The sequence below is a fragment of the Cryptomeria japonica genome, chromosome 4 (assembly GCF_030272615.1).
Source record: "Cryptomeria japonica chromosome 4, Sugi_1.0, whole genome shotgun sequence".
Lineage (NCBI taxonomy): Eukaryota > Viridiplantae > Streptophyta > Pinopsida > Cupressales > Cupressaceae > Cryptomeria > Cryptomeria japonica.
Genome location: NC_081408.1, coordinates 328,246,552 through 328,269,947, shown reverse-complemented (window position 1 = coordinate 328,269,947; position 23,396 = coordinate 328,246,552). Strand labels below are relative to the sequence as shown.

Genomic DNA, 23,396 nt, shown 5'->3' with positions numbered 1-23,396 from the left:
TGTCCACAAACATGTGAATCTCAAGATGCCTATGAATATATATGTGATTGTGTATACACACAAGATGTTATGGGCGTATGCTCGATATTGTATATATACCTAAATGGCGATTATACCTATATTACATGATGAGTATGCTTGTATTACAGACTATGAGTATATACGTGTATGGTGTATATTTGCATCATGAAATATATATGTATGTATGTATGTATGTATGTGCATATACCCAGTGATTTCATTCATTATATATATTGCATGATTTCTATTTAAATCTCTATATATGCCTATGTATTATTTTGTACGTTGTAAGTTGTGGATTATATATGTACTTAAAACCCTCAATGCCTTTATGTATATCATGTGGTTTTTTCTTGGTATACGCCAAACCCTTATATATGCCTTACAAACTTATGAGTATCTATCAAACAAAAATGAATGTTATAAACTTGAAATTTGCACAAGCTTCCTTATGCAGAAGGATACAGCATATCTAGTTGCATGGATTCTATACAATGAAGATATTGTAGCACCTCAAAAAAATCTAAAATTTTCTTGCAGCCAAAATATATTAAATTATTTGTGTAAATTTGTCTCTCTCGACCTTGTCAGGGATAATCACATCATCTATTTTACACCAAGAGATTCCCAAAAATACTTGACTCCAAAGAGCACCTTAAAGTAACACACAGCTACGAGATTAAACCCCCCAAAACTCACAAGGAACATGATTAAATGTATGATGAAAAATGCAATTTCAAATTGAGTTCACCAAAATGTAAGCAATCAAAATAGAATAAAGAAAATAAACATTAAAATCTAACAATTTTTAAACTCTTATCTTAACGCACAAACCTTAGCTTGAGTATTATGTAGAGATGATTCTGATGGATGTGGGTGCATATTTTACCAAGATAATAGTTTTATTTCTTGGATAATAAAATTTAAAGTATATTATTGCATTAAAAAGTGACCCAAATGAATCGAAAAATGGCTTTGCAAATCCTCAATAGTGCGAATCTTCGAAACAGAGACAGCAATATGCATGATAGTGGGGTTCCGACGACATCTGGAAGGGCTCCCCCTCTGCAGGACCAACCATGGCAAGTGGTTCGAAGTAGGAGAACCATTAATGCGGAAAAAAGCATGGCTAGGGCTACATTGGACATAGCCCATATTTGGGCAGTCCCCATCACCGCACAAATTCCCTCCTTCGCTACCAAAGCAAACAAGGTGCCATTAGGTTCAAAGGCAGAACCGAAATGGTCTCAACCTGAACCTCAAAGAATACAGGCAGAGGGTTTTATAAAACCATCCAGATTTGGAAAACCCACACATCATACCAATATTAATAACACTCATGTAATGCAAAAAACATGGAAGGAGCTGAAAATCCCTGTTAGAAAATAAATATCCACAAATTCAAAAAACCCTAGGCTGGAGCCCATCCAAATCTCAGCCCCAAATGTCGCCATGGAGTTAAGAAATTACTGTGTTAAGCATGGCTTATTTGCAAAATGGGAAGGCAGTGGACAATCCTCATCAGAAATAGCGAACTGGTGGAGAGAAATGTTCCACGGCCAGGTAAGTATAATTTCTTTAACCAATAATTTCATCTTCATTGAATGCGTTAAGGAATCGTTAAAATCTAGATTGCTAGAGGGTGAACAGGTGTTTTACAAAGGAATGAATTTTAAATTTCTTGATTGGAAACCTAAATTCGACCCGAGTAGACATGAATTTAGCACAAAATCTAGACGGATAATTATTCACAGTCTACCTATAGAACTGATGCATGTCAAGATTCTTATTGACATTGCCAACAGCATAGGTAAATTTGTTGCCGTAGAAAAAAACTGGTTGAACAAATCCGACATCAAAATATTAATAGATGTAGAAAGAAGTACCGATTACTTAAGGAATATATCCATCAACACGATGGATGGGAATTATAACGTAATTCCCAAATGGTTTAATGGTGAGATTATGGAGGAAATATGTGGTTTAAACCCTAATGGTAGAAAGACCCAGAATAGAAATACAGGGAACCTGATGAAACCAACTAACAAGGTTAACATCCAATTCAACAATGACATTGGTGGCTTTACCATTACGGAATCACAGATTGGGGATAAATAGGGGTCACCACCTAACACCTAGACTAGAAATAATACACCAAAAATTGCCAACAACAATGAGAACCTTACAACGCAGGATGAGGGCAAAATTCAAAAAGAATTGGGTGATATCATTAACAACCTAATGGGAAAATTTGCAAAAGAATTAGTAGAGGAAATGTTTCAGGAGGCCAAGATAACAAAAAACAACATCCCCTCAAAAGACTATGATCACATTGCAGATATGCCTCAGGAAATAACGAACAAGAAGAAGTGGTTCCTGAGACTCAATACATGGATAACCCCTCTCCGGTGGTCAAAGGGATGAATGAATTAGAAGAAAGAAACTTTATAATCAAGGAATTAATTAATATGAAGGAGGAGGAAAGAGACCGGGATTCCAATCTCGAGGACATAACCAACATGGGAATAATATTGATAGAAGGAAACAAAGAAAACCCAGATTGTGGCAAACCTGGCAACAATAAGAGAGGTCGAAAGTCTTTTTTAGACAAAATGAAATTGGACGGGCAGGCGGAGGGGCAAACCAAAATAACAACCCTATTTTTCCCAGGAAAGAGCCCACCAGCCCCCAAGCTGGTATAAAAATATTAACATGGAATGTAAGGGGACTAGACTCCCCTAGTAAGTAGCGCTTGATTAAGCGTAGCTTAAAAAGAACTGATATGGATATAGTCATGATACAAGAAACCAAACTAAACAAGGAAGATATGTCCAAATTCTGTAAAGCCTCTACCAATGGCAAATAGAGGCATCAGAATCCATTGGGGCATCAGGCGGATTGGCAGTATTATGGAAGAAAAACACAATAAATTATACAGGATATATCAAGATGCAACACTAGATGGTGGGTAAAATTAAAGCACTTAATAGAGATACAGAATTTATCATCATAAATATCTATGGCCCGATTGCTACGGAGAAGAAAAAATCAGTTTGGCTAGAAATTAGTCAATTCTTAACAACTCAAACGGCTCCACACTACATTATAGGTGGAGATTTCAACACCATTCTACACTAATCAGAAAAACGTGGAGGATCAAAAATCATAAGGCAACCTCAAAAAGATTTTATGGAATGGATTAATAATAACTACCTTTTAGAAATAAAAACTGACAAAGAATCACACACATGGAATAACAGGAGATCGAGCTTCTCTAACATATCCGAAGTACTGGACAGGTTCTTCTTCAAAGGGGACCTAGCCTCATTCCAAACCGATATGAAAGCCTCTGTTCTGCCATGGTCAGGATCCGATCACTTTCCAGTAATGCTGGAATTGATGGGAGAACTAAGAACCTGTGGGAGACCATTCAAGTTTGAACTCATGTGGTTTAAGCATGAGGATTTTTTTCCCAACATACAAAAATGGTGGACAGAATGTAATTTTTAGGGTTCCAAAATGTTTTGTCTAAATTCAAAATTGAAAGAACTTAAGCATAAATTACTAGATTGGAACAAGGAAAGTTTTAAGAACATCTTCAAAGAAAAATTACGTATCGAAAAAGAATTGGAAAATGTAAACACAGAAGTAATTCAACATGGGATGGATCAAATCTTATACGAGTCAGAGAAAAGGCTCCTAGGTGAGTATGAGGACACTCTAGCCAAGGAAGAAATCTTCTAGAATCAAAAATCTAGAGAAGTGTGGCTGAGTGATGGAGATAAAAATACTAAGTTTTTTCATAATAGTGTTAAGGAGAGGAGAGCCAAAAATAGGATTTCACAAATCACTAATAAGGAAAACCAGATTATCATAGACCAAAAGATGATTGTGAAAGATGCAACCCAATACTTTAGAAACTTGTTGAATAATTGGGAATGCTCGGATCTTCCACATAATCAGGATTTGATTAAAAACATTCCCAAAATACTAACAGAAGAGGATAATAAGATGCTCAATGCTAAAATCACCAAGGAAGAAGTAAAACAGGCTCTATTTCAATTTTCAGGGGACAAGGCCCATGGACCAGATGGATACCCTGCTAGCTTTTATCAGAAATGCTGGCATATTATAGGTGACAAAGTGTCAAATGCCTTAGAAGCAGCCAGAAATGCAGGAAATTTTCCGAAGGAGATAAACAGCACATTCTTAGCACTTATACCAAAAAAAGAAAATCCCTCAAAATGGGAAGAATTCGGACCCATATCCTTATGCAACATGACATATAAATTACTAACTAAAATCATGGCTAATAGATTAAAAAAGCTAATACCAGCTATCATCTCTGAAGAACAAACAGGATTTGTTCCTAACAGATCAATCCTGGATGGGATAATTATTGTACAAGAGGCTATTCACTCCATACAAAACCAAAGACAACCAAATATGTTAATAAAACTTGATATCATGAAAGCATATGATAAAGTAGACTGGTATTTCATGTGTAGCTATATGAAAGCCTTCGGCTTTAATAGACAATGGATTAATTGGGTATATAGATGTATCTCAAGCCCCAGCTACTCGGTCTTGATAAATGGAAAACCAAAAGGATATTTTGAAGCAACAAGAGGCTTAAGACAGGGAGATCTGCTCTCTCCCTTCTTATTTATTATAATGTCTGAAGCCTTAGGTAGAGCCTTCAATGCATCAAGAATAGGAGGTAGCCTACAAGGTATTCAGATAACAACAGGGGTAGAACCTTGTACACATAAACAATTTGTAGATGATACAATGATATTGGGAAAGGGCAATCTTCAAGAGGCTAAGGAAATCAAAAGAATCCTAACCACATATGGGAAAGCATCGGGAGGATTAGTAAATAACCAAAAATTAGAAATATTTTGCTTTAATATGTCCACACATGAGGAAAAGAAAATAGCTAGCTGGCTTGGGTATAGAATTGGACAATTACCATGCACATATTTAGGAATACCAATTGATAAAGGAACAAGATCCAGCAAGCTTTGGGATCACCTAATCGAGCGCATCAAGAAAAGACTCACGCCTTGGAAAGGCCTTTGGTTGAAGGGGTAGGTAGAATAACATTGATAAAATCAGTCTTATCGACACTACCCGTTTACCTTTTGTCATGCATTCTAATATCAATAGGAGTTTATAAGAACATATCACAGATTATTAGAAATTTTTATTGGGAAGGAATAGAAGACAAAAATAAATTAAAACTGATATCTTGGGACAAAATTTGCTGAGACATAAGCGATGGGGGCACTGATATAAGGAACTTAATATGGCAAAACAAGGCCTTAGGGGATAAATTAATCTGGAGAACATATATCTCCTCCGATGCCAAACGGGCTAGAATCCTAAGAAATAAGTATCTGGCAGGTGGCCATAAGGAGGCAATATTCAGGGAAAAACACTTGCAGAAGGGTTCAAGAATCTGGAATTTTATGAAAGATTGTCGCCCCATCATAACAGATCATCTGGCTTGGGACATCCACAATGGGAAATCGGCATTGTTTTGGGAGGACTCCTGGGGGGATCAACCTCCAATTGATGTATTGATGGATACATCCAACATCAAGCATCAAATAAAAAACCTTTAGGGTAATTATGTAAAGGACTACACAATTCCTGACCCAAATTCGGCACTCGGATGGAAATGGAAAAACATGCTCCCATTTATGCCTAAAATCAAATTCCAAGAAATACAAAAGATACTTAATCATCGAATGATTTCATTTAGAGAAGGGGATGATGCCTTAGTATGGGCAAAATCTAAAGATGGGCACTATAACTGCAGAGATGGCTTCAGGAGCATATACAATAAGGCAAAAGTCTCCAAGGATCACATCCCAGTCGAACTATGCTGGAATAAATTGTGTCTTCCAAAGGCAGGCTTCTTTGCCTGGGCGGCAATTCAAAGGAAAGTACTTACTGCCAATCAATTCAGACGTAGAGGATATGAAGGACCATCAATCTACCTATTATGTAAGGAAGACGAAGAAACAAGTGACCATATTTTCATGACATGCAAATATACCTAGAAATGTTGGTACTGGTTAATGGCACAGCTAGGATGGTCAGGGGCTATTAGCTCCTCCTTGATAGAATGGTGTTCACACTGGCCAATTATTAAGCAAAAAAATTTATTTCATAATTTATGGATCTGCAGCCCATCCATAGTAATATGGGAAATCTGGAAAGAAAGAAATAGAAGAATATTTCAAGAAAAGGAAATGCAAGTAGAAAAACTCTCAATTAAAATAGAAGTGGCTATAACTGAAACCTCCAATAATAGGAATATGAACATTCCACTACATGGAAAGTCATTCACAGAATGGGACAACTTTATTAGAAAGCAATGGAGCGGATTAAAAATCCCTCCTTTAACTGGGAAAACAGGAACAGACAAAGAAGAAATAAGGAAATCATGCAAATGGCAACCACCAAAGCATGGATGGTTCAAATTAAATTTTGATGGAGCATCCAGAGGAAACCCTAGTACTGCAGGGGCGGGATGTATAATACATTCAGATATAGGGAGGAGTATTGGATATAAATCCATTCACTTAGGAAAAACCACCAATAACACTGCTGAATTCCTAAGCCTCATAGAAGGATTGAAGATGTGCAAAGAACTAAGGATAAGTAAATTAGAAATTGAGGGTGACTCGGCATTAATAATCAATGCAATTAGGACTAAAGGAATGTCGAATTGGAAACTCAAAGGTCTGATTGATAAAACATTAGAATTACTCAATTGTTTCACAGATTTCACTATCAATCACACATACAGAGAAGCAAACCTGGCTGCTGATGCTCTAGCCAATTTAGGGGCAGACGGGATAACTAAGACAACAATTAATATATCAGACTCTACCGTCTAGTAACAAGATGGATAAATAAACCTTATATAGCTTTACATACTTGCTTAGACTCAGTCAATATACACACATTCAGAGATGCCCACAGATATATATATTTACATCTATATATGTATATTTATATATATGTATACTATATATGTACATCTTATATATATATATATATATATATATATATATATATATATGTATGTATATATATGTATATATATATATATGTATATGTATGTATATGTATGTATATATGTATATATATATAGGTATATATATATATATATGTACGTATGTATATATATATATGTACGTATGTATATATATATATATATGTACGTATGTATATATATATATATATATATATGTACGTATGTATATATATATGTGTGTGTGTGTGTGTGTGTGTGTGTGTGTGTGTGTGTATTTTAAGTAAATTCGACTATATATGTATATTATATCCTACCCATCTATATATATATATATATATATACATATCTATATATATATACATATAGATATATACATATACATATGTATATATTTATCTTTGTAATTTACCTAGATTTACATATATAAGTACAAATATACATACCCTAACCATCTTTTTATAGCCCATCTATATATATATACATTTGTATATATATATACATATAAATATATATATACAATGTATATATTTATCTTGGTCATATATATAGACATTTATATATTTGTATATACCTATATACATACAAATATACTTATCCGTACCATCCTTTTATATATGCATATATATATATATATATATATATATATATATATATATATATATGTATATGTATATATGTATATATTTATCATAATCATATATATATATATATATATATATATTTGTGTATACCTTTACACATACACATATATATATAGATAGATATATATTTTCATAAACATTTGAGTATACATATGTTGTTATATATTCGAATACTTATAGAAATGCATATATATACATTTATATACCTAACTCATGCTCTAGTAGAATTTATGACTGCTGAGCGATAAAGCATTGATCCAGCCTGGCCGAATTTATGGAGATCGACACGGATGCTCCTTGAAAGGCTCGATCCTCTATACAGACTTAATAGCATAATTAAGAAGGAAGCTTATGCATTAGCTCCGATGATTGCGATATCCAATATCATTATTGAATCATGTGAAGGATAGGACTGATATAACCCCTGAAGCATGTCGTCTCAAGTGAATCAATTAATGATAAATTAAGCTTGATCTCAACCTACGGAACATCTGATAGTCATTAAAAGAAAATACGACATCAAGAGTTTTATTGATATGACCTAGATCTTCACAACTAACAAAAAATTAACTTGGATTATTAATAGCTGAAATGGCACGATAACACATGTTGCCATTCTGAATAATGATGACAACCGGATACCTAGTCTGGCTCGCGTTTATATTGAAACATAACTCCATATCCCTCAAATTCAAACTGGAAAATGGATACAATCATCAGACTCAGAAGTGATAAGAGGCAAATGGCCTTCTGCAGGGAAATCTCCAAAAAACGCCTAAATGAGATTATCTTACTCCCGCATAAAGTAGTCATTTATGCAGTAAAGAAGGTGCTAGGAAAGGATTTCCTTCAAAATGAAGACAGAACCAGGGCAAACAGTGACATCGCTGCAATGTTCCTTGCAGTAGCCATGCATTTCGACAACAGCAGAGACAATATAAGGAATTTATGTAGGAATGTCTTTATTCCATCCATTATGGGAGAACTAGACATGGTTTTGTTCAATATTGATGACAATCTCACAATCCCTCGGCCCAGACACTATGACGTTCTCATAAGAAATAACAGACCACCATCGAGGTTTCCAATCTTAACATTAGGGGAGGAAGACAATTTTGGATCTCGACAAGAAGAGATCAAGCGAAGCATGGAATTTCTATGTTGCTTAACGCATGTCAAGACTCCAACAAAGGAGGATTGGTTTGAGAATTATCTGTTAGCAGAAAACATCACTGTATTTGCGGAACCAGTGGCCCCTGCTAATATGGGTTAAGGCTGAACTTAGGCAATCACGCTCTAACATATCTAAAAGACAATTATTATGTGAATAGGTATGCAAATATAGTCCTAAGTTAAGACTTAAATTAGAATAGGCTAGGCTGTAATACACTCTATTGACTTTCTACATTATATGGCTGTAATTTTTGTTCGAACGCTTACCTATTTCTTCAGATATATAGGCATATACATATAAGTAGCATAAGGAGGATTTACATACTACTTATGAGCTGTCCGAAATGGCGTGGTAAAAAGAGCAAGGGCTTATGAATGACATTTTTTGTATTTGTTTTCTTTGATCGGCTAACACTCCCTTTGAGATTTCCACGGCTGTAATGGCCCGTGGAAAAGGTAACATGAAGTTTAGGTTTGTAGGTTAAAAATTCAGAAGTGGCAAATGCAGCGTCGGTAGCACTAATACTTCATCAACCAGGTAAATTGGGACACCGCAAACATGGTAAGATTTTGAAATGTTTTCCTGTATCCTTATATTCAAAATCCCAGTCCGGAAGTGGCTTAACTTCATTTATTGTAGCCTGGATAGTCTCTTACCTTGGTATAGTCATAACAATGGGATTTCAAAATAAGAGATATACAGGGCTACAATAATTGTCTGAAGAATAATTCAACAATTCTGCACTATGAAATTTGACTTATGTTACTAGTCTGAGAGGATAGGTTTGCCTAAATATCCTGCACCTACTCTTGATTTGTGTAGCCTGGGTCTGATCCTTCACGAAGGCCAAATCTAGGAGCATAAACAAAAGGTGGTAGCATTAAGATTATTTGGTCAAATCATGCTCCAATCTAACCGAAATCAGAATATACATTATGCTTTTATTAAAACCCTTTTATTTTATGGTCTGGAAAGATTGGTTTCCACAAGGAAATCGCATGTTAGGCAGAGTCTAACTTCACAGTCGAATTTTCATATGATATAAAAGATTGATTTACACTAACAGATATGCCAAGTGTTTGAGCTATAACAATGCAGGATACCTGGGATGATCAAGGAGAGAGCATAAACAATCAAGGATCAACCTTTGTACCTAACCGACAGAAGCTGATGGAAGATCAACTGTTTCTCAAAGTTATAATTTTGGGCTTGTAAGGGGAGAAAATAAAATACTCCCCACCTGATCACCCTAGCCCGGGGTGACAATGTATTAAATCTAAAACTAGTTATTTTGCAGGACTATGGTCCCGGGCAAGGCCGGAGGTTTTCTCGCCTCCACTCTTTCCTACCGGCGCTCGCATGAGTGGAGTAGTGTATAATTCTAAATGTTAATAAATTCTTGGCCTTGGCCTTTTACCGAAAAAAAAAAAAAAAAAAGTGACCCAAATGATGGATATAATGTTTAAATTTATTAAATATTCATGAGAAATGTTGAATGGTTTAAATTTAATCTTGGATTACAAGTTTGTTCCAAGATTGATGGAGTTGATAAGGAGAGGTGCCAAGCATGGGTTTGAAATTATTTTAATTTTTAATTAAAATGATTGGATATTTAACAAGGTTGATTGATGAGTTTACTACTTACATGAAACACTTAACTAAATACATGGAAGAAGTTAGGGAGAGTTGACTACTTTCATGAAATAATTGACCGAGTACAAGGATAAGAGAATTGAATAATTAATGAGTGGACTGAAAAGATTGAATATATTAGACAGTTAACTAGATGAAGTGGTCTTTTAAGATATAATGTAGCATGCTTCAACTATTGAGCTTAAAGAAATAAACAATTGAACAATAATAACAGAAGGAAAAGACAAATCATTCTTGATATATAACTTTAAGAAAAAAAACAAAGACGATAGAAATATTTAACTTTTCTACAAGATAGCAGTATGAACAATAATATTCTAGAACGAGTAAAAAGCATATATCTAATTAAAAACTATTCTAACTTGAGTGCATAATATAAAAGAACTTTAGATTTTACTACATTTGGCAGTCCAACGTGTTTTTAAAAGCTTGTGAATTGTCTAACAAGAGGGAAAGTATTATTAAATTGATTTACCACCCAACCATAGACCTAGCGATCTCCCGCTCAACTTTCTACTGAAGTAGCCTTGCCCTTCACAAAGGTCTAATGTCATATGAGACCGGTGTTTTGACCCTGCACAACTCTAGTCAATCACACACCATAGGAACCTCCTAACTAGCATGACCTCTGGCTAGGTGGTGTATCTAGACCATGTGAACTGACAGGCGTTCACTTAGCGTAGTGTCACTTTGGCCAAAGGTTCATTTGCAAACACAAATAAACATGTAGTCTATGTTCACCACCCTACTCGGTTAGAACCAACACATGGGTTTAGTCTTGCTGACCAATAAGGATGTCTCTTATGCTAACTGCATACTGACATGACCTAGAGACTCACTGGCACTAAGTTTAATTACCATTCTAGGTGCAAACTTCTAGTGACAAGATTTACAATGTTTTTTCTTTAAATTAAGGTCACAATAATTAACTTGATTTTTTGTTGTTTATGCACTAATGGCTCCATACTTGTAATCATGAGTGGCATACTACTTGCCCCCTCATGATTACGAGTATGAGTCTTCAATCAATGACTCACTTCCATTATATTTGCTTTGAGATAGTGTACCATGTCTTACAATATGTGAGAAAGAGTTGAATATATGTTTACATCTGTTATGATACTCTGTATTTATTCTCTCTTTGGTATATAAGATTCACTTCATGAATATTTCTTCTTAATAAACTAATTCAAGTAAATATAAGTTTGATTCTAACAATGTTTTCATTTTCAGGTGAGTTTCTGTTTAAGTTTCACAAGCTACCAAGAGCCTTGGTTGTTCACTCAGTATAGAGAAGGTTTCGATATAATTACTACGATAAACTTTCCTCTGAAGAGAAATTTTAGAATACATACGTACTCAATGCAGTATTTGAAAATATAAAATTTAGAGTCATATTTATTTACTTTTGTTCTTTACTTTCTTCTATTTCATAGAAGACTCTACGAGGTATGTTATGTTGCTATGACCTTATAAATTAACAGCATGCTACAGTATTCACAGCTAATCATTAACATTCATAGCAATAAATAAATGTTGTGCTTATTGAAGCTATGGCCTCTTTTCAGGATAGTACTTTAATTAAAACATTAATTTTCAACCACTTGCTTTCAAATTTCAAAAGCAAAAGGATGAAACCACAGTGCGTAACCTGGCAGTGAGCTTGTTCCCAGACCAAGGTTGAGTTGTGTGCTTCTCAATCCTTCTCCTCAACTTAGTAACTAGTTTCCTTGTAGAGCATAGCATTTCCTTCACTTTTATTTATATCTTAGTGGCGACAACCTTGGTTGCTATATGCGATGAAATTAAACTCTTAATATATTCACTTTGTTAATGGACAAATTCCAAAAGTATAGGCGTTGCCTTGTCATGCTTGCAAATTAACTACAGATCATAATGATATCGCTGCCTTGGATTTTATAATCCATGTGGCATGCCTCGCAATTACTTTTTGATATAGAATGTGGCTGATCACTTTAGTCTATTGCCACTTTGAGTTTACTCTTCATAAGATATATGACCAATATGATGAAGTTGCTCGCACAAGTGAGCATTGCTTCGGCCATTATGTTCAAGTATTAATTCATTAATAAGTTCTTGAAGATATTATATGATCATGATGTATACTATACGGGATATATGTACATGTACATGTATATTTGTGCCACATTAATATGTCACACATGTATACATATATATTCATTTTGGATTTTTATTTTATTTTAATTAAAACATGTTTGATATATAAATGATTATAATCATTTATATATCAAATATATTTTAATTAAAATAAGGTTAAAATCCAAAATATTCTGCGATGAGACTGCGGGATGCTTCTGGGGCTAGGTGGCTTTCCTCATGCTAGGCGTGCTTCGTCATGGTGGGATACTTCGGCGGTTAGGGCTCACCATGGTTGGGGGTATTCTGCAGATGGTCTTCCTTGTGGTGGGTGTGGTTCGTGGGCATCCTATGATGCGGTAGGGCAACAGGAGAGAGTGTGTTATGGCTCCCAAGCGAGGATGAAAGGATCGTGGCATCCTCAACGATGCGGGCAGGGGTAGATATGTGGGGCGGAAAGGGCATGGTTTTTGGCCCTCTAGTGGGTTTAGGGTGGGTGAAGGGTGCTCAAAATCGAATGGGAAGGGTTGTGAGCAGGGGGTAAGGTAAGTTCTTTCGGCAGGGCTTTGGTTGAAGGGCAATGATTCAACGAATATTGAGCCTTCGTTAGCTAAACTTATCATTGTGTGTCTATCTAAGGAGGTGGAGAAAGAAGTGGATCATAATGAAAGGGTTTTTTCAGGCTTAGGGCTTATTGGGCGTTTTAGAGGGATTTGGCTGAGTTTAAGTGACCTCCACAAATGGATCTCGACTCATTGGGAACCTATTTTAAAAGGTTGTGTTCAAATTTACCCTCATGCTCAAGGGTTTTTTGTTGTTGTTTTTGAAAATGAGGACATAAGTAAGATCCTTTGCAATAGTCAGTGGTGTTGAGAAGACAATTGACCCTTGATGTTGAAACCATGGCATCCGACTTTTAACCCCATTTCTAAATCTTTTGACCGGATTCCTTTGTGGGTTAGGCTTCCAAACCTCCCCTTGTAGTTATGGTTTAACTCCTATTTTGAAGTTGTTGGGAACATGTTGGGTAGATTTTTTTTGGTTGATGAAGGCTCTCTAAATTTATTGCATACTACTTATGCTTGGATCCTAATGGAAATGGATGTTTTTGTTGGGATAATGTGCAAATGTGTGTTTGGATTGGCCGAGTGATGTGTTGTCATTGTTGTCAACATATTCCTTTGTGTGTTGCAATGATGCAGTCAAATTAAGTGAGTTGGTTTGGCCAGTGTGTTGTTGCAGATTAAAGGGTTTTGAGATATCAGATCAAGCATCAGTTGTTGCGGATTAAAGGGTTTTGAGATAAGCATCTCTAGTTGATTCAGCTCAAGTTTTAGTGGTTCGCATGGGAATTTGATCGAGTTATGAGATCCGGTATTGCAGTTGGTTTTTCAGTTGTTCGATGTTGATCAGTGATCTGGATTTTGCTCCGCGTTGCAATATCTCGGTTTGTGGATTTGGCAGAGTGTTTGGGATGTTCTAGTGTGTCCTCAATTCAAATGGTTCATGATTTGGAGTTCCACAAGTGAATCTTTGAGTTTGTCAGTCATTGCAGTTAGTGTTCTTGAAGTTCGGTATAATGATGATGGACATTCTAGTAAGTGGTGTTGGTGTGATTGTTTTTGTGGTAATTCATGATGCTTGTGGATGTTCCTACATCGTGTCCTATTTGTGTTGGTGGTCTGCATTGATCGTTGTGTGCGTTATTGACGATTTTCCTTGATTTGGTGATGTTATCCATGTTTTTGGTCGACATGATGATTGTAGCGTGATGTGGATGTTTGAGGTATAATTCTTGGAGGTGTTCCATGTTCGAGGTGTTGATTTAGGTCCATACTATGTCTTAGCCGACATTGTTTTGGTCTGCATATGTTATTGTAGTGTGTATGGTTGTATTTTGTAATTTGTGATGTGGGTTGAGACTACCTTGAAAGATAGGTTGATGATATGTATAAATTAATGTAATATCATGTTGCAGATGTATCCATGTGTGTGAATAATGCTTTGATCTTATGAAAGCAGTGAATTAGTGCAAAGAAGTGCGAAGAAGTGCAGAGAAGTGTGAAAGAACAGAATATGTGCTTAACCAGAATCGTAACCAGGCATTAGGAGATATTATTTTCTCAGTTCATGATCTTCCGGATGTAATCCGAATATTGTTGTAAGACAGTGAGTCTTCCTTGGGTTATAGCCCTTTGTTGTTTTTGAGTGAGCTCTAGGCAGTGTGCCTGAATGCATGTGCATTCCCCATAGTAATATTTCATATACTTCTAACAGGGTATCATCATATTGTGGGTAGGTTCCCACCATGGTTTTTCCCTCAACCGGGTTTTCAACGTCAAAAATCTCGGTGTTGTGTGTTATTGATGTGTTGATTTATCCTTTCTCTGTTATTTATTAGATTTGAAATTGTGTGAGTTAAGTAAAGATTTTGTGAAAACTGATTCACCCCCCCACCCCCCCTTCTCAGTTTTTTACCTTGTTGCCAACAATTTTAGAAGGTCTTCCACTAGAAATTTCTATTGAAACTTCAAAGGGAAGTTGGGTGCAACTCTTGGACTTTGAATGAGTATTTTTAGATGTAAGCGATGCTTCAAAACAAGTCATATTACTGCCCTTTGTGCCAGGAGTAGAGTGGAGAAATCAGCTACTTGGTGGAAGGAAGTGACCCCTCTTCATTATATGGTGGGAAAGTAAATAAAAAGCATGTAATCTGTCCAATCTTGAGTGAAGAGATTAGAGATAGTGAAGAAGAGATGGGGACCCCGGAGAGCTCTGGCCCATCGAAGTGCTTGGCGATTATTAAATTGAATTCAAGAGGCTCTAGAATTGTGGTGATGGATAATGGTTATATTGCTAGTTGTGTTGATATAGTAGGCAATGATTGTCCTCAAAAATTGGGGGCCCTTTCTTGTTCGAAGAAAGAGATTTGCAACACAGCGAAGATTAATGGGGTTCAACTCTTTTTTCAAAGTGCAGAGGTAAGGGGGAAGAATATGTTCGGAGATTTCGATTTGAAGTTGTTGAAAGATGTGGGGCAGGAGGGAGGATAGACAAAAGTAAAAAGGAAGAAGGAAAAAAATCTAAGGTAGAAGGGTTCAGTGTGAGTCTTTGCTCTCATGAGAAGGGTAGAGTTAAGTCAATAATGGAACCATTGACCTACTTTGTGGTCAAACACCTTTGTGTGTTCTTATTTGGGGAGAAGGCTCCCTAGATGTAGCCCCACCTGGTTCAGGCCAGTTCAAAAACCCAATCTCTTAATAAAATCAATCATTATTATTGACCAAAAAAAAAGGTTAAAATCTAAAATGACTTACCAATACCATTATTAGATGCATCAGCTTAGTTATTTGATGGCTAAAGTCAACACCAAGAGTTCAAGATAAGATGGAACCCTAAAAACTCGACTGACTAACTTGAGTTAATCAAATAGGTACCTAGTACACAACTATTCATCTCTGGGCTCTATCAACAAAAGATGGCATGACCAACACTTACAAGATTTGGAAACTTAGATGGCAACTTGACCTATCAATTGCTTACCTCCCATTCCCAATGATACTTTGTCTCCCTTCTTGGAGGATGATGAATTCCCTACATCCACTATGTCAAAACAATGTAGTTAGTCTAAAATCTCATCATTGACTCTAACAAGTACAAACATGATTAAATAGCTCATTAAAACAATGATTTTTCAAACGAAATCATTCACATATGCATTCTAAACCATTGTTCAACGATATTAAACATCATATATCAGTGTATTAAAACATATTGAAGTATCAGAGAACAAGAGGGATGTTACATGTAAAAAAAATTAAATGGATAATTGTTGCATATTAAGTAGAATTTAACATTGAATAATTTAATAATTGAAGGATAATAGGTACACAATAAGAATTAATTTATTAATTTAATAGATAATGTTCTTACTATAATTAAATAATAAGTAATGATAAATAATATAATAATAATGAATGTTGATGAATATTAATGAATAAGATGGTAATTAATATAATGGGATAAAAGAAAAATTATTTTTGTCTACAATTTCAACTATATTTTCCACTAAAATTGAACATCAATTGTTGTTAAACTACATAGCATAAATTTGGACTTTTGAGACCGCCACTCAAGTTCCTAAAAATCAAATCATGGATGCATTCATTAATAAGATGAATTAATAAATTCCACACTTATTTTTTAATCAAATTTAGTGGTTTGCCAAGAACCAAATTCAACAAAAGCCCATCCCATGTAAATACCATTGCTCCTTGATGAGGGACACATGATAAAAAGAATATCTTCGGTCACGTAGATAGAAATTAAGAAAAATATATTAAAATTTCTAAAAGGCTAGTTTTTATATTTCTATGTTTGTGTATTTGACATTTTTGAGCTTTTCTGGAGTGAAATTTTAAAATGGATGTCTTCTACTTATGCTTTAAGATAGGTTAATCGATTAGTACCATATGATTTTGAACTTCAAGCATTGTACTACGAATCATAAGCCTCATAAGTGGATATACCAAAAGTAACACTTTAAAAAAATCAATTTCTAATAATAAAGGTTCAAATCCCTAAATGAGACCAAGATCCTCCATGTGATTTTGATGAAAAATGTACTCCTCTATCGTTAACTCTTAGTTGAAGAGATAACAACTTAGACTTGCACTTGTATTTAGATTGCAAAAAATACCTTAAAAAAATTTGGCATATTACCCTTACTAAATATAATATTAAATTTTTTTATTGATTGTATTTAATTTATATCTTATTGTTTAAATTTATCAACTAATTCATCATCCCTTAAATTCAGCTTGATTTAAATCAAAACTATCTCAAGTTTTGATGGTTTAATCAAATAAACAACTTTAGTAACTGATAGAGCTCAACCAACACAATATGATTAGGTAAGCTACTGTGCCTCATCGATATATCAGTAGATCTGTGAACGAACCCAATCAAACAATCACAAAGAATACTTGATTACATTGTTTTAACTCATGACTTGGCAAAACTTGCCAGACCCAATTTTGATTCAGGCCCAATGACTCAGCAAATTACAAAAAATCTTGAATTAAAAACACAGTAAAACCTGAGTTTCTCTTGCGAACTCGTGGAGTACTCAACTGTGAGCAAACAAGCGATTTTCTCAGCTGTGATTTTATCTAGCAAGTACTGAGTTTGAAAGTATGCTTTCATAAACGCCAATTCTCCTAAATTGGCTGTGACAGTTACATGCTGCAAAAACCATTATTTTGATTACTATGGTTGTGTGCAGGAATAATTTTCCTTCAAATGTTGACCACTATGCCTTTTTTCTTGCAAAATCGTTTGAGTACTACAAAACATGGAGAAATACTAATTCAAATGAGACTAACATTGCATAATACTTTAAATTTAGATTATTGTCTTTGTCATGTTTCTTCTTGAATATACCGAGTGGGTTTCGTGCAGGTCCTTGTTCTCAGAGAGAAAGTTTGAAATTTCCTTAATCTAAATTGAACCCATCTTAGTTTAGGTAATGAATGGTCTATATTGTTTCTCATCTCCTGTTTCCCTGTCTTTATTCAGAGTTAGCAAGTTAATATGCAAGTTTTCCCAATTTCCTAAAACTGAAAAAGTTTAACATGGATGTCAAAGTATTTGTGGGGTTCATAGGCGAAATGATGGAAAAGATGAACAATAGAGGAGTCTTCTCGTCAATTGATGATTAAAATTCGTATCGTGTTGTCTTAAGGAAGTTCCTCTCAAGGCTGTGAAATTGGACCAAACATATAAATAATCTCCGATAAATAATAAAATTGAGAATCTGATAAACTTGGAACGAATTGTTAAATAGAATATAGCAATAGAGCATCAAAACTGGTAATACCAACAATTAACGTCTTCATTTAATTAGCAACTCTATCTCAATTCATTTCTTCAAATATCAAAATTGTTTTGAAGAGTAAAATATTTCATATAATATTCAATATGAGAGATTTTAACTACAAGAAAACCCTACAGTAAAGCCCCCTTGGCACTACAGACAGATCATGTTGATATGGATAGAAAATTGACAAATGTAAATTGCAGAGAACTGTGTGAGCAATTTTTTTGAATGTGGTACTACAAAATTACGGTTTTTGACTCATTTGGAGAATAAATTTACAATGCCTTGTGCAAAAAGGAATGCTACAAAGTGAGATCAGGCCATAGCAAATCAAGCATAGAAACCATTTTATAGGCGCAATCAAATCTAGCCTTAATCAAATTCATAAAGCTTTCTGATACATTGCTAAAAAAGGAAACTCAGCATGGTGTGTTATCAGGCTTAAAGAAAAAGAAACCAATTTCGCTCTACCTTCAGGAAACTGCAAAGGCTATTATATAAATTATAACTAACATTAAAAAATCTTTTATCTCACTAATGGCAATCGAGAAATAGCTCTCCAACCAATATCCCTGCGACAGAACCCTTCAGGCCAAATAATTTCATCAATTGCTTGATATGCCCTTTCTTGAGCCTCTGCAATATCACTACCCATGGCCGTGACACCCAGCACACGTCCTCCCACAGCAATCAGATTCCCATCTGAGTCCAATGTAGTTCCTGCATGAAAAATTTTAACTTGTGGGGCTGAGAGCTCAGCCTCCTCAAGGTTCTTAATAATAGTGCCCTTTGTATAGTTCCCCGGGTATCCTTTACTTGCAAGGACAACCACCAAAGCAGATTCTTCTGCCCAATCCAATGTTACACCTCTCAATTGCCCCTTGCAAGCTGCAAGTAGAATCTTAACCAAATCTGATTCCAAGCGAACCATTAAAACCTACAAAACAAAATTGCAGGGATGAATTACAACCTATTTCAATTTTAGCAAATAAGTAAGAAAGAAGGGCACAAGTAAGAAACGTAAAAAATTTCTGTGAAGAGGGTGTATGCATGGAGGTTATAGTTGTGTTTATAAAATGGCACTATATATTATAAAGATTGATTCATTTTAGTGTCTCAGATCAACACAATCATGTTTTATTTGATAAAATTTACAGCACTGTAATCCATAAAACAATCAGTGACATCTGTTAAGCAGCACATGTTTGAATGGACATTACAACCTGTTATCGATTGCATCTTTCTCATTAATCTTGCAGAAAAGCTTATGTTGTGATGTTTATCAGTATTTTAACTACATAGTTTGTTTTATCACTGAGCCAAATTTTCAAATATATTTCCCAAAAACTTCAGTATCCAACCAAAGCATTTCTCTTTGGAAAGAATATTTCACAATTTCCATGCCCAAGGACTATGCAACTAAGGGAGCATGTGATTTATTTTTTTAATAAAAGACAATTGCATTAATATAAAAAACAATTATAAAAACTTTCAATGGTTAACGGGTAAAAAGCAACTAAGAAGGTAGTTATTTAAGATCTTAAGGTACCAAGAAAGAAACATCCAAGATGACTCTTGTTGGTACCCATGCGAAAGTTTGCCTGCAGTCAAGTTTGTAGTCAGTTACTATTGAGTTTTTAGCTCAATTTGGACGAGTTCAGTGTGAACATGCAAGTAGTTCCAGTTATTTCTATTTTGTAGTTCATTTAAGTGATAAGAGCGAAAATATTTTATTTAGTTAAGTCTCATAAAGTGCAGCTAAGCACTACTGATTTAGAGTTCTTTCACGTCATCTCCTGCATGAGATAAGAATGATATTTTTAGAATATTAAATTTTCAACTACATAATATAAGATAAAGAGCAAAATAGAAGACTGTAAGGAATTCATTCAAGTAGTCTTTTGACCAACTAAAAGACAGTTTTCCAAAGGAATAGAAAACTGAATGTTAGATAAAACAGAATAACATAGCACATGTTGGTTTTTGTAATTCATTTTGAGTGATAAAATGAAAATCTTTTATTCAATCTCATAAGGTGTGGATAGTATTGTGACGTTTTCATACATCGCCTCATTGCAAATAGGGACCCCTACTTTTTTCTGCTTTCTAGGTCACTTGTAGTGTCTTTTGCTATTAACCTTTTACTTGAGGTAGTGTAGCTCTCAGGTTGTCAAGTGCTGATCAAGTCAAGTCTCTCTCTTTGAGTTGGAGTGAGATCAGTTAGCTCTCAGGGCTTATAAGATGAGCAATTTGAGATGATCATTTCATTTGATCATCAACATTATATGCCTCAAAAATCAGAGATGTAATTGAGTCTAAGCATGGAGAGCTGTCAAAGAAAGTTCAAGGATGCTTGAGATAAGGATAGTCAAAGCATAGGCAATCAGGATGAGGTTGTGTTGATGACAAAGGGCCCTGAGATGGATGAAGTAAGTGTCTCTATCAGTGAAATTGCATAAGTGAGGTCACAGTCAGTGACCCCCTAAAAATCCAGCCTACTTCATCCCACAGTCAGTGACCCTTGAAAAGTCCGACCTCATTCAGTAAGTGGGGTATGAAAAGTCTGATCTCCACCTTGCACAATCAGTAACCCCCTGAAAGTCTGATCTAGATGAGGAACCCCTTTTGCTTAACAAAATAAACATTTCTAAGGGTAAATGCTTAATGTTTGATGAAATTGAGGTGATTGAGCAAGGCAGGCTAACATCTTTTAGTCACTGTCAGTGAGGGGTGAAACCCCAACAACTTCCAGTCAGTACCCTATCAAATGCCTGACCTCTCACAGTCAGTGCCACCTCAAATCCACGACCTCCTTTAATGACTCTCAGTGCTTGGTAAAATCCCCGCCCAAGGATATGAAGGTGTCTAAGCCAATGATCATGCTAGTGGTCAAGGAAAGATCAATTCAATGTGTCAAGTATGATGAAGGAAAGATTAAGGTCGATCATCAAACAAAATTGAAGGTATTGTCAATGACCTAGCAAATCCCCGATCAGCTTGCACTTGTTGTCATTAACCCTTGAAAACCCCAAACTTCTTTGGAGACTTCCAGTGAACACTTGAATGCTTTTTCATGCTGTTAGGAGATGAATGATTTCAAAGATCAAGCATATCATGCAAGTGATCAAATGTTGAAGGAGATGCAAAGGAGAAAGGGAGGAAGACATCATTGTCAATGCCTACCCAAAACCCCGAACTTTCTCAGTCAGTGCTCATTGAAAAGTCCGAACTTCCTATGACTCGTACCCAATCAGTGGAGTCCAAAATCTCCGACCATGCTGAGTGAAGTCCTAGTTTGCCTTGAGAAATCTGATCAAGTAGGTGAAGAGAGCAATTTTCAAAATTGATTGAATGAATGATCAAGGGTAATAATAAACTGGTGTAGAAGGCAGGGTTTGAAGCTTTTACTTCCACCTAAGGGCTAAATCTATGATCATCTCGCAAGCATTGTCAATGCTTATTGAAAAGCCCAATCACTTTTCACGATAGCAAGTTCACCTCCGAAACCATGACTGTCGGTGCTCCTCCAAATGTCTGATTTCCTTATGATGATTGTCAATGCCTTATCAAAAGTCTGAACTGTCATTGTCAGTGACCCCTTATATCTCCGACCTGCCCAGTGTCAATTCTTGTGACCCCCTAAATGCCCGAACTTCTTGACAAAACACTGCCAGTGCTAACTTAAATATCCAATCAGTCTTTAGGTGACTTTCAATTGCTCCTAAAATCCATGCCCGGGGGCAGATAGATAAGGATCAGGTGTCAAACACAAGAAAATTAGACATTTCTCAGACCTGAGATACAAAATAGACCTGAAAAGCGAGGTCTCGGACTGAAGTATGACAAATCAAGCTTTAAAACACCAGTGAATCAGATCTTGAAATATGAAGAAATTAGAGATTAAATAAAGATAATTCATTTCTGATTTAAAGAGTGACATTGGTTTCTTACATATCTTGATCAAGATGTGTTTATTTTCCAGGTTATAGAAGCAAGGAAGGAGGGACTTCATCGCTTGAGGGAGATAAGGACATGCTGAGGATCAGTTTATGGTGTTAAGGCCTAAGGATGTGAGAAGACAAAGAAGGCTTTGCAACATTAGGAAGATTAAGTATCCAAGATAAGTTGCTTCACAACATCAAATTTGCCAGTGTGTGGGGGACTCACACATTAACATGAGCAAGCTCAAAGCAAAGACAAGGAACATTGTAACCTTGCTAGAGGGAGGCATCATAACCTCATCCCAGAGTGTCGTTGAATGAAAGGAGGTGTTCCAAGTTCAAGGGAACACAAGAAAAAGTGCTAAAGAAAGAAGATTTTCACAATCTTGAATTTCCTCCGGAAATCCAAGAATTATTGCCAGTACATCAAGGAGATAGTTCTAGAAGAGTTAATCAGAGTTAGAAGATGAGGCAATTGGGAATATCTCCTACCTTCGTCTCATTCATGATTGAGCTTGGAAATGTTGAGTATCAAGAGATATGTCTCAATCACCTACATTTGTGATGAGTTACACGAATCAAGTGGCTGAGGTGGCGCCTAGTCATCACTAACCAATCACGGGCGAAGGACAACTGCATTATATACGTTGCTGCCCACAAAGGGAAGGGAGTACGGATCATTCCAAGTTGAGGCATCTAGGTTCGATGTACCTGACTCATTCATCAAGGAGGATAACTACGACATGTGGACACAGAGTTCGATTTACCTACCCTCGTCATTCATTGGTCAAATATTCAAGGAAGGACATGTGTCCTATGAAATGTAATTTTATCATTGGTCAATCATTAAATACTTTGTAATGGGTGCTGTAATGGGTGTAATAAACCCTAATTAGGGTTTCTATCTTTCAATATTGAC

The 23,396-nt window shown here is 35.5% G+C and overlaps 1 protein-coding gene across 1 annotated transcript in view; it reads right to left on the bottom strand.

The window, feature by feature from the left end:
- Nucleotides 1-18,882: 18,882 nt before the first annotated feature.
- The window catches only part of LOC131063568 (phosphoribosylamine--glycine ligase), a 90,665-nt gene continuing 86,151 nt past the window's right edge, over nucleotides 18,883-23,396 (bottom strand). The window contains exon 4 of the mRNA XM_057997421.2: nucleotides 18,883-19,473. Within this exon, the coding sequence (XP_057853404.1) occupies nucleotides 19,063-19,473 (411 nt within the window). The 3' untranslated portion in view covers nucleotides 18,883-19,062. The remainder of the gene's footprint in view (nucleotides 19,474-23,396) is intronic.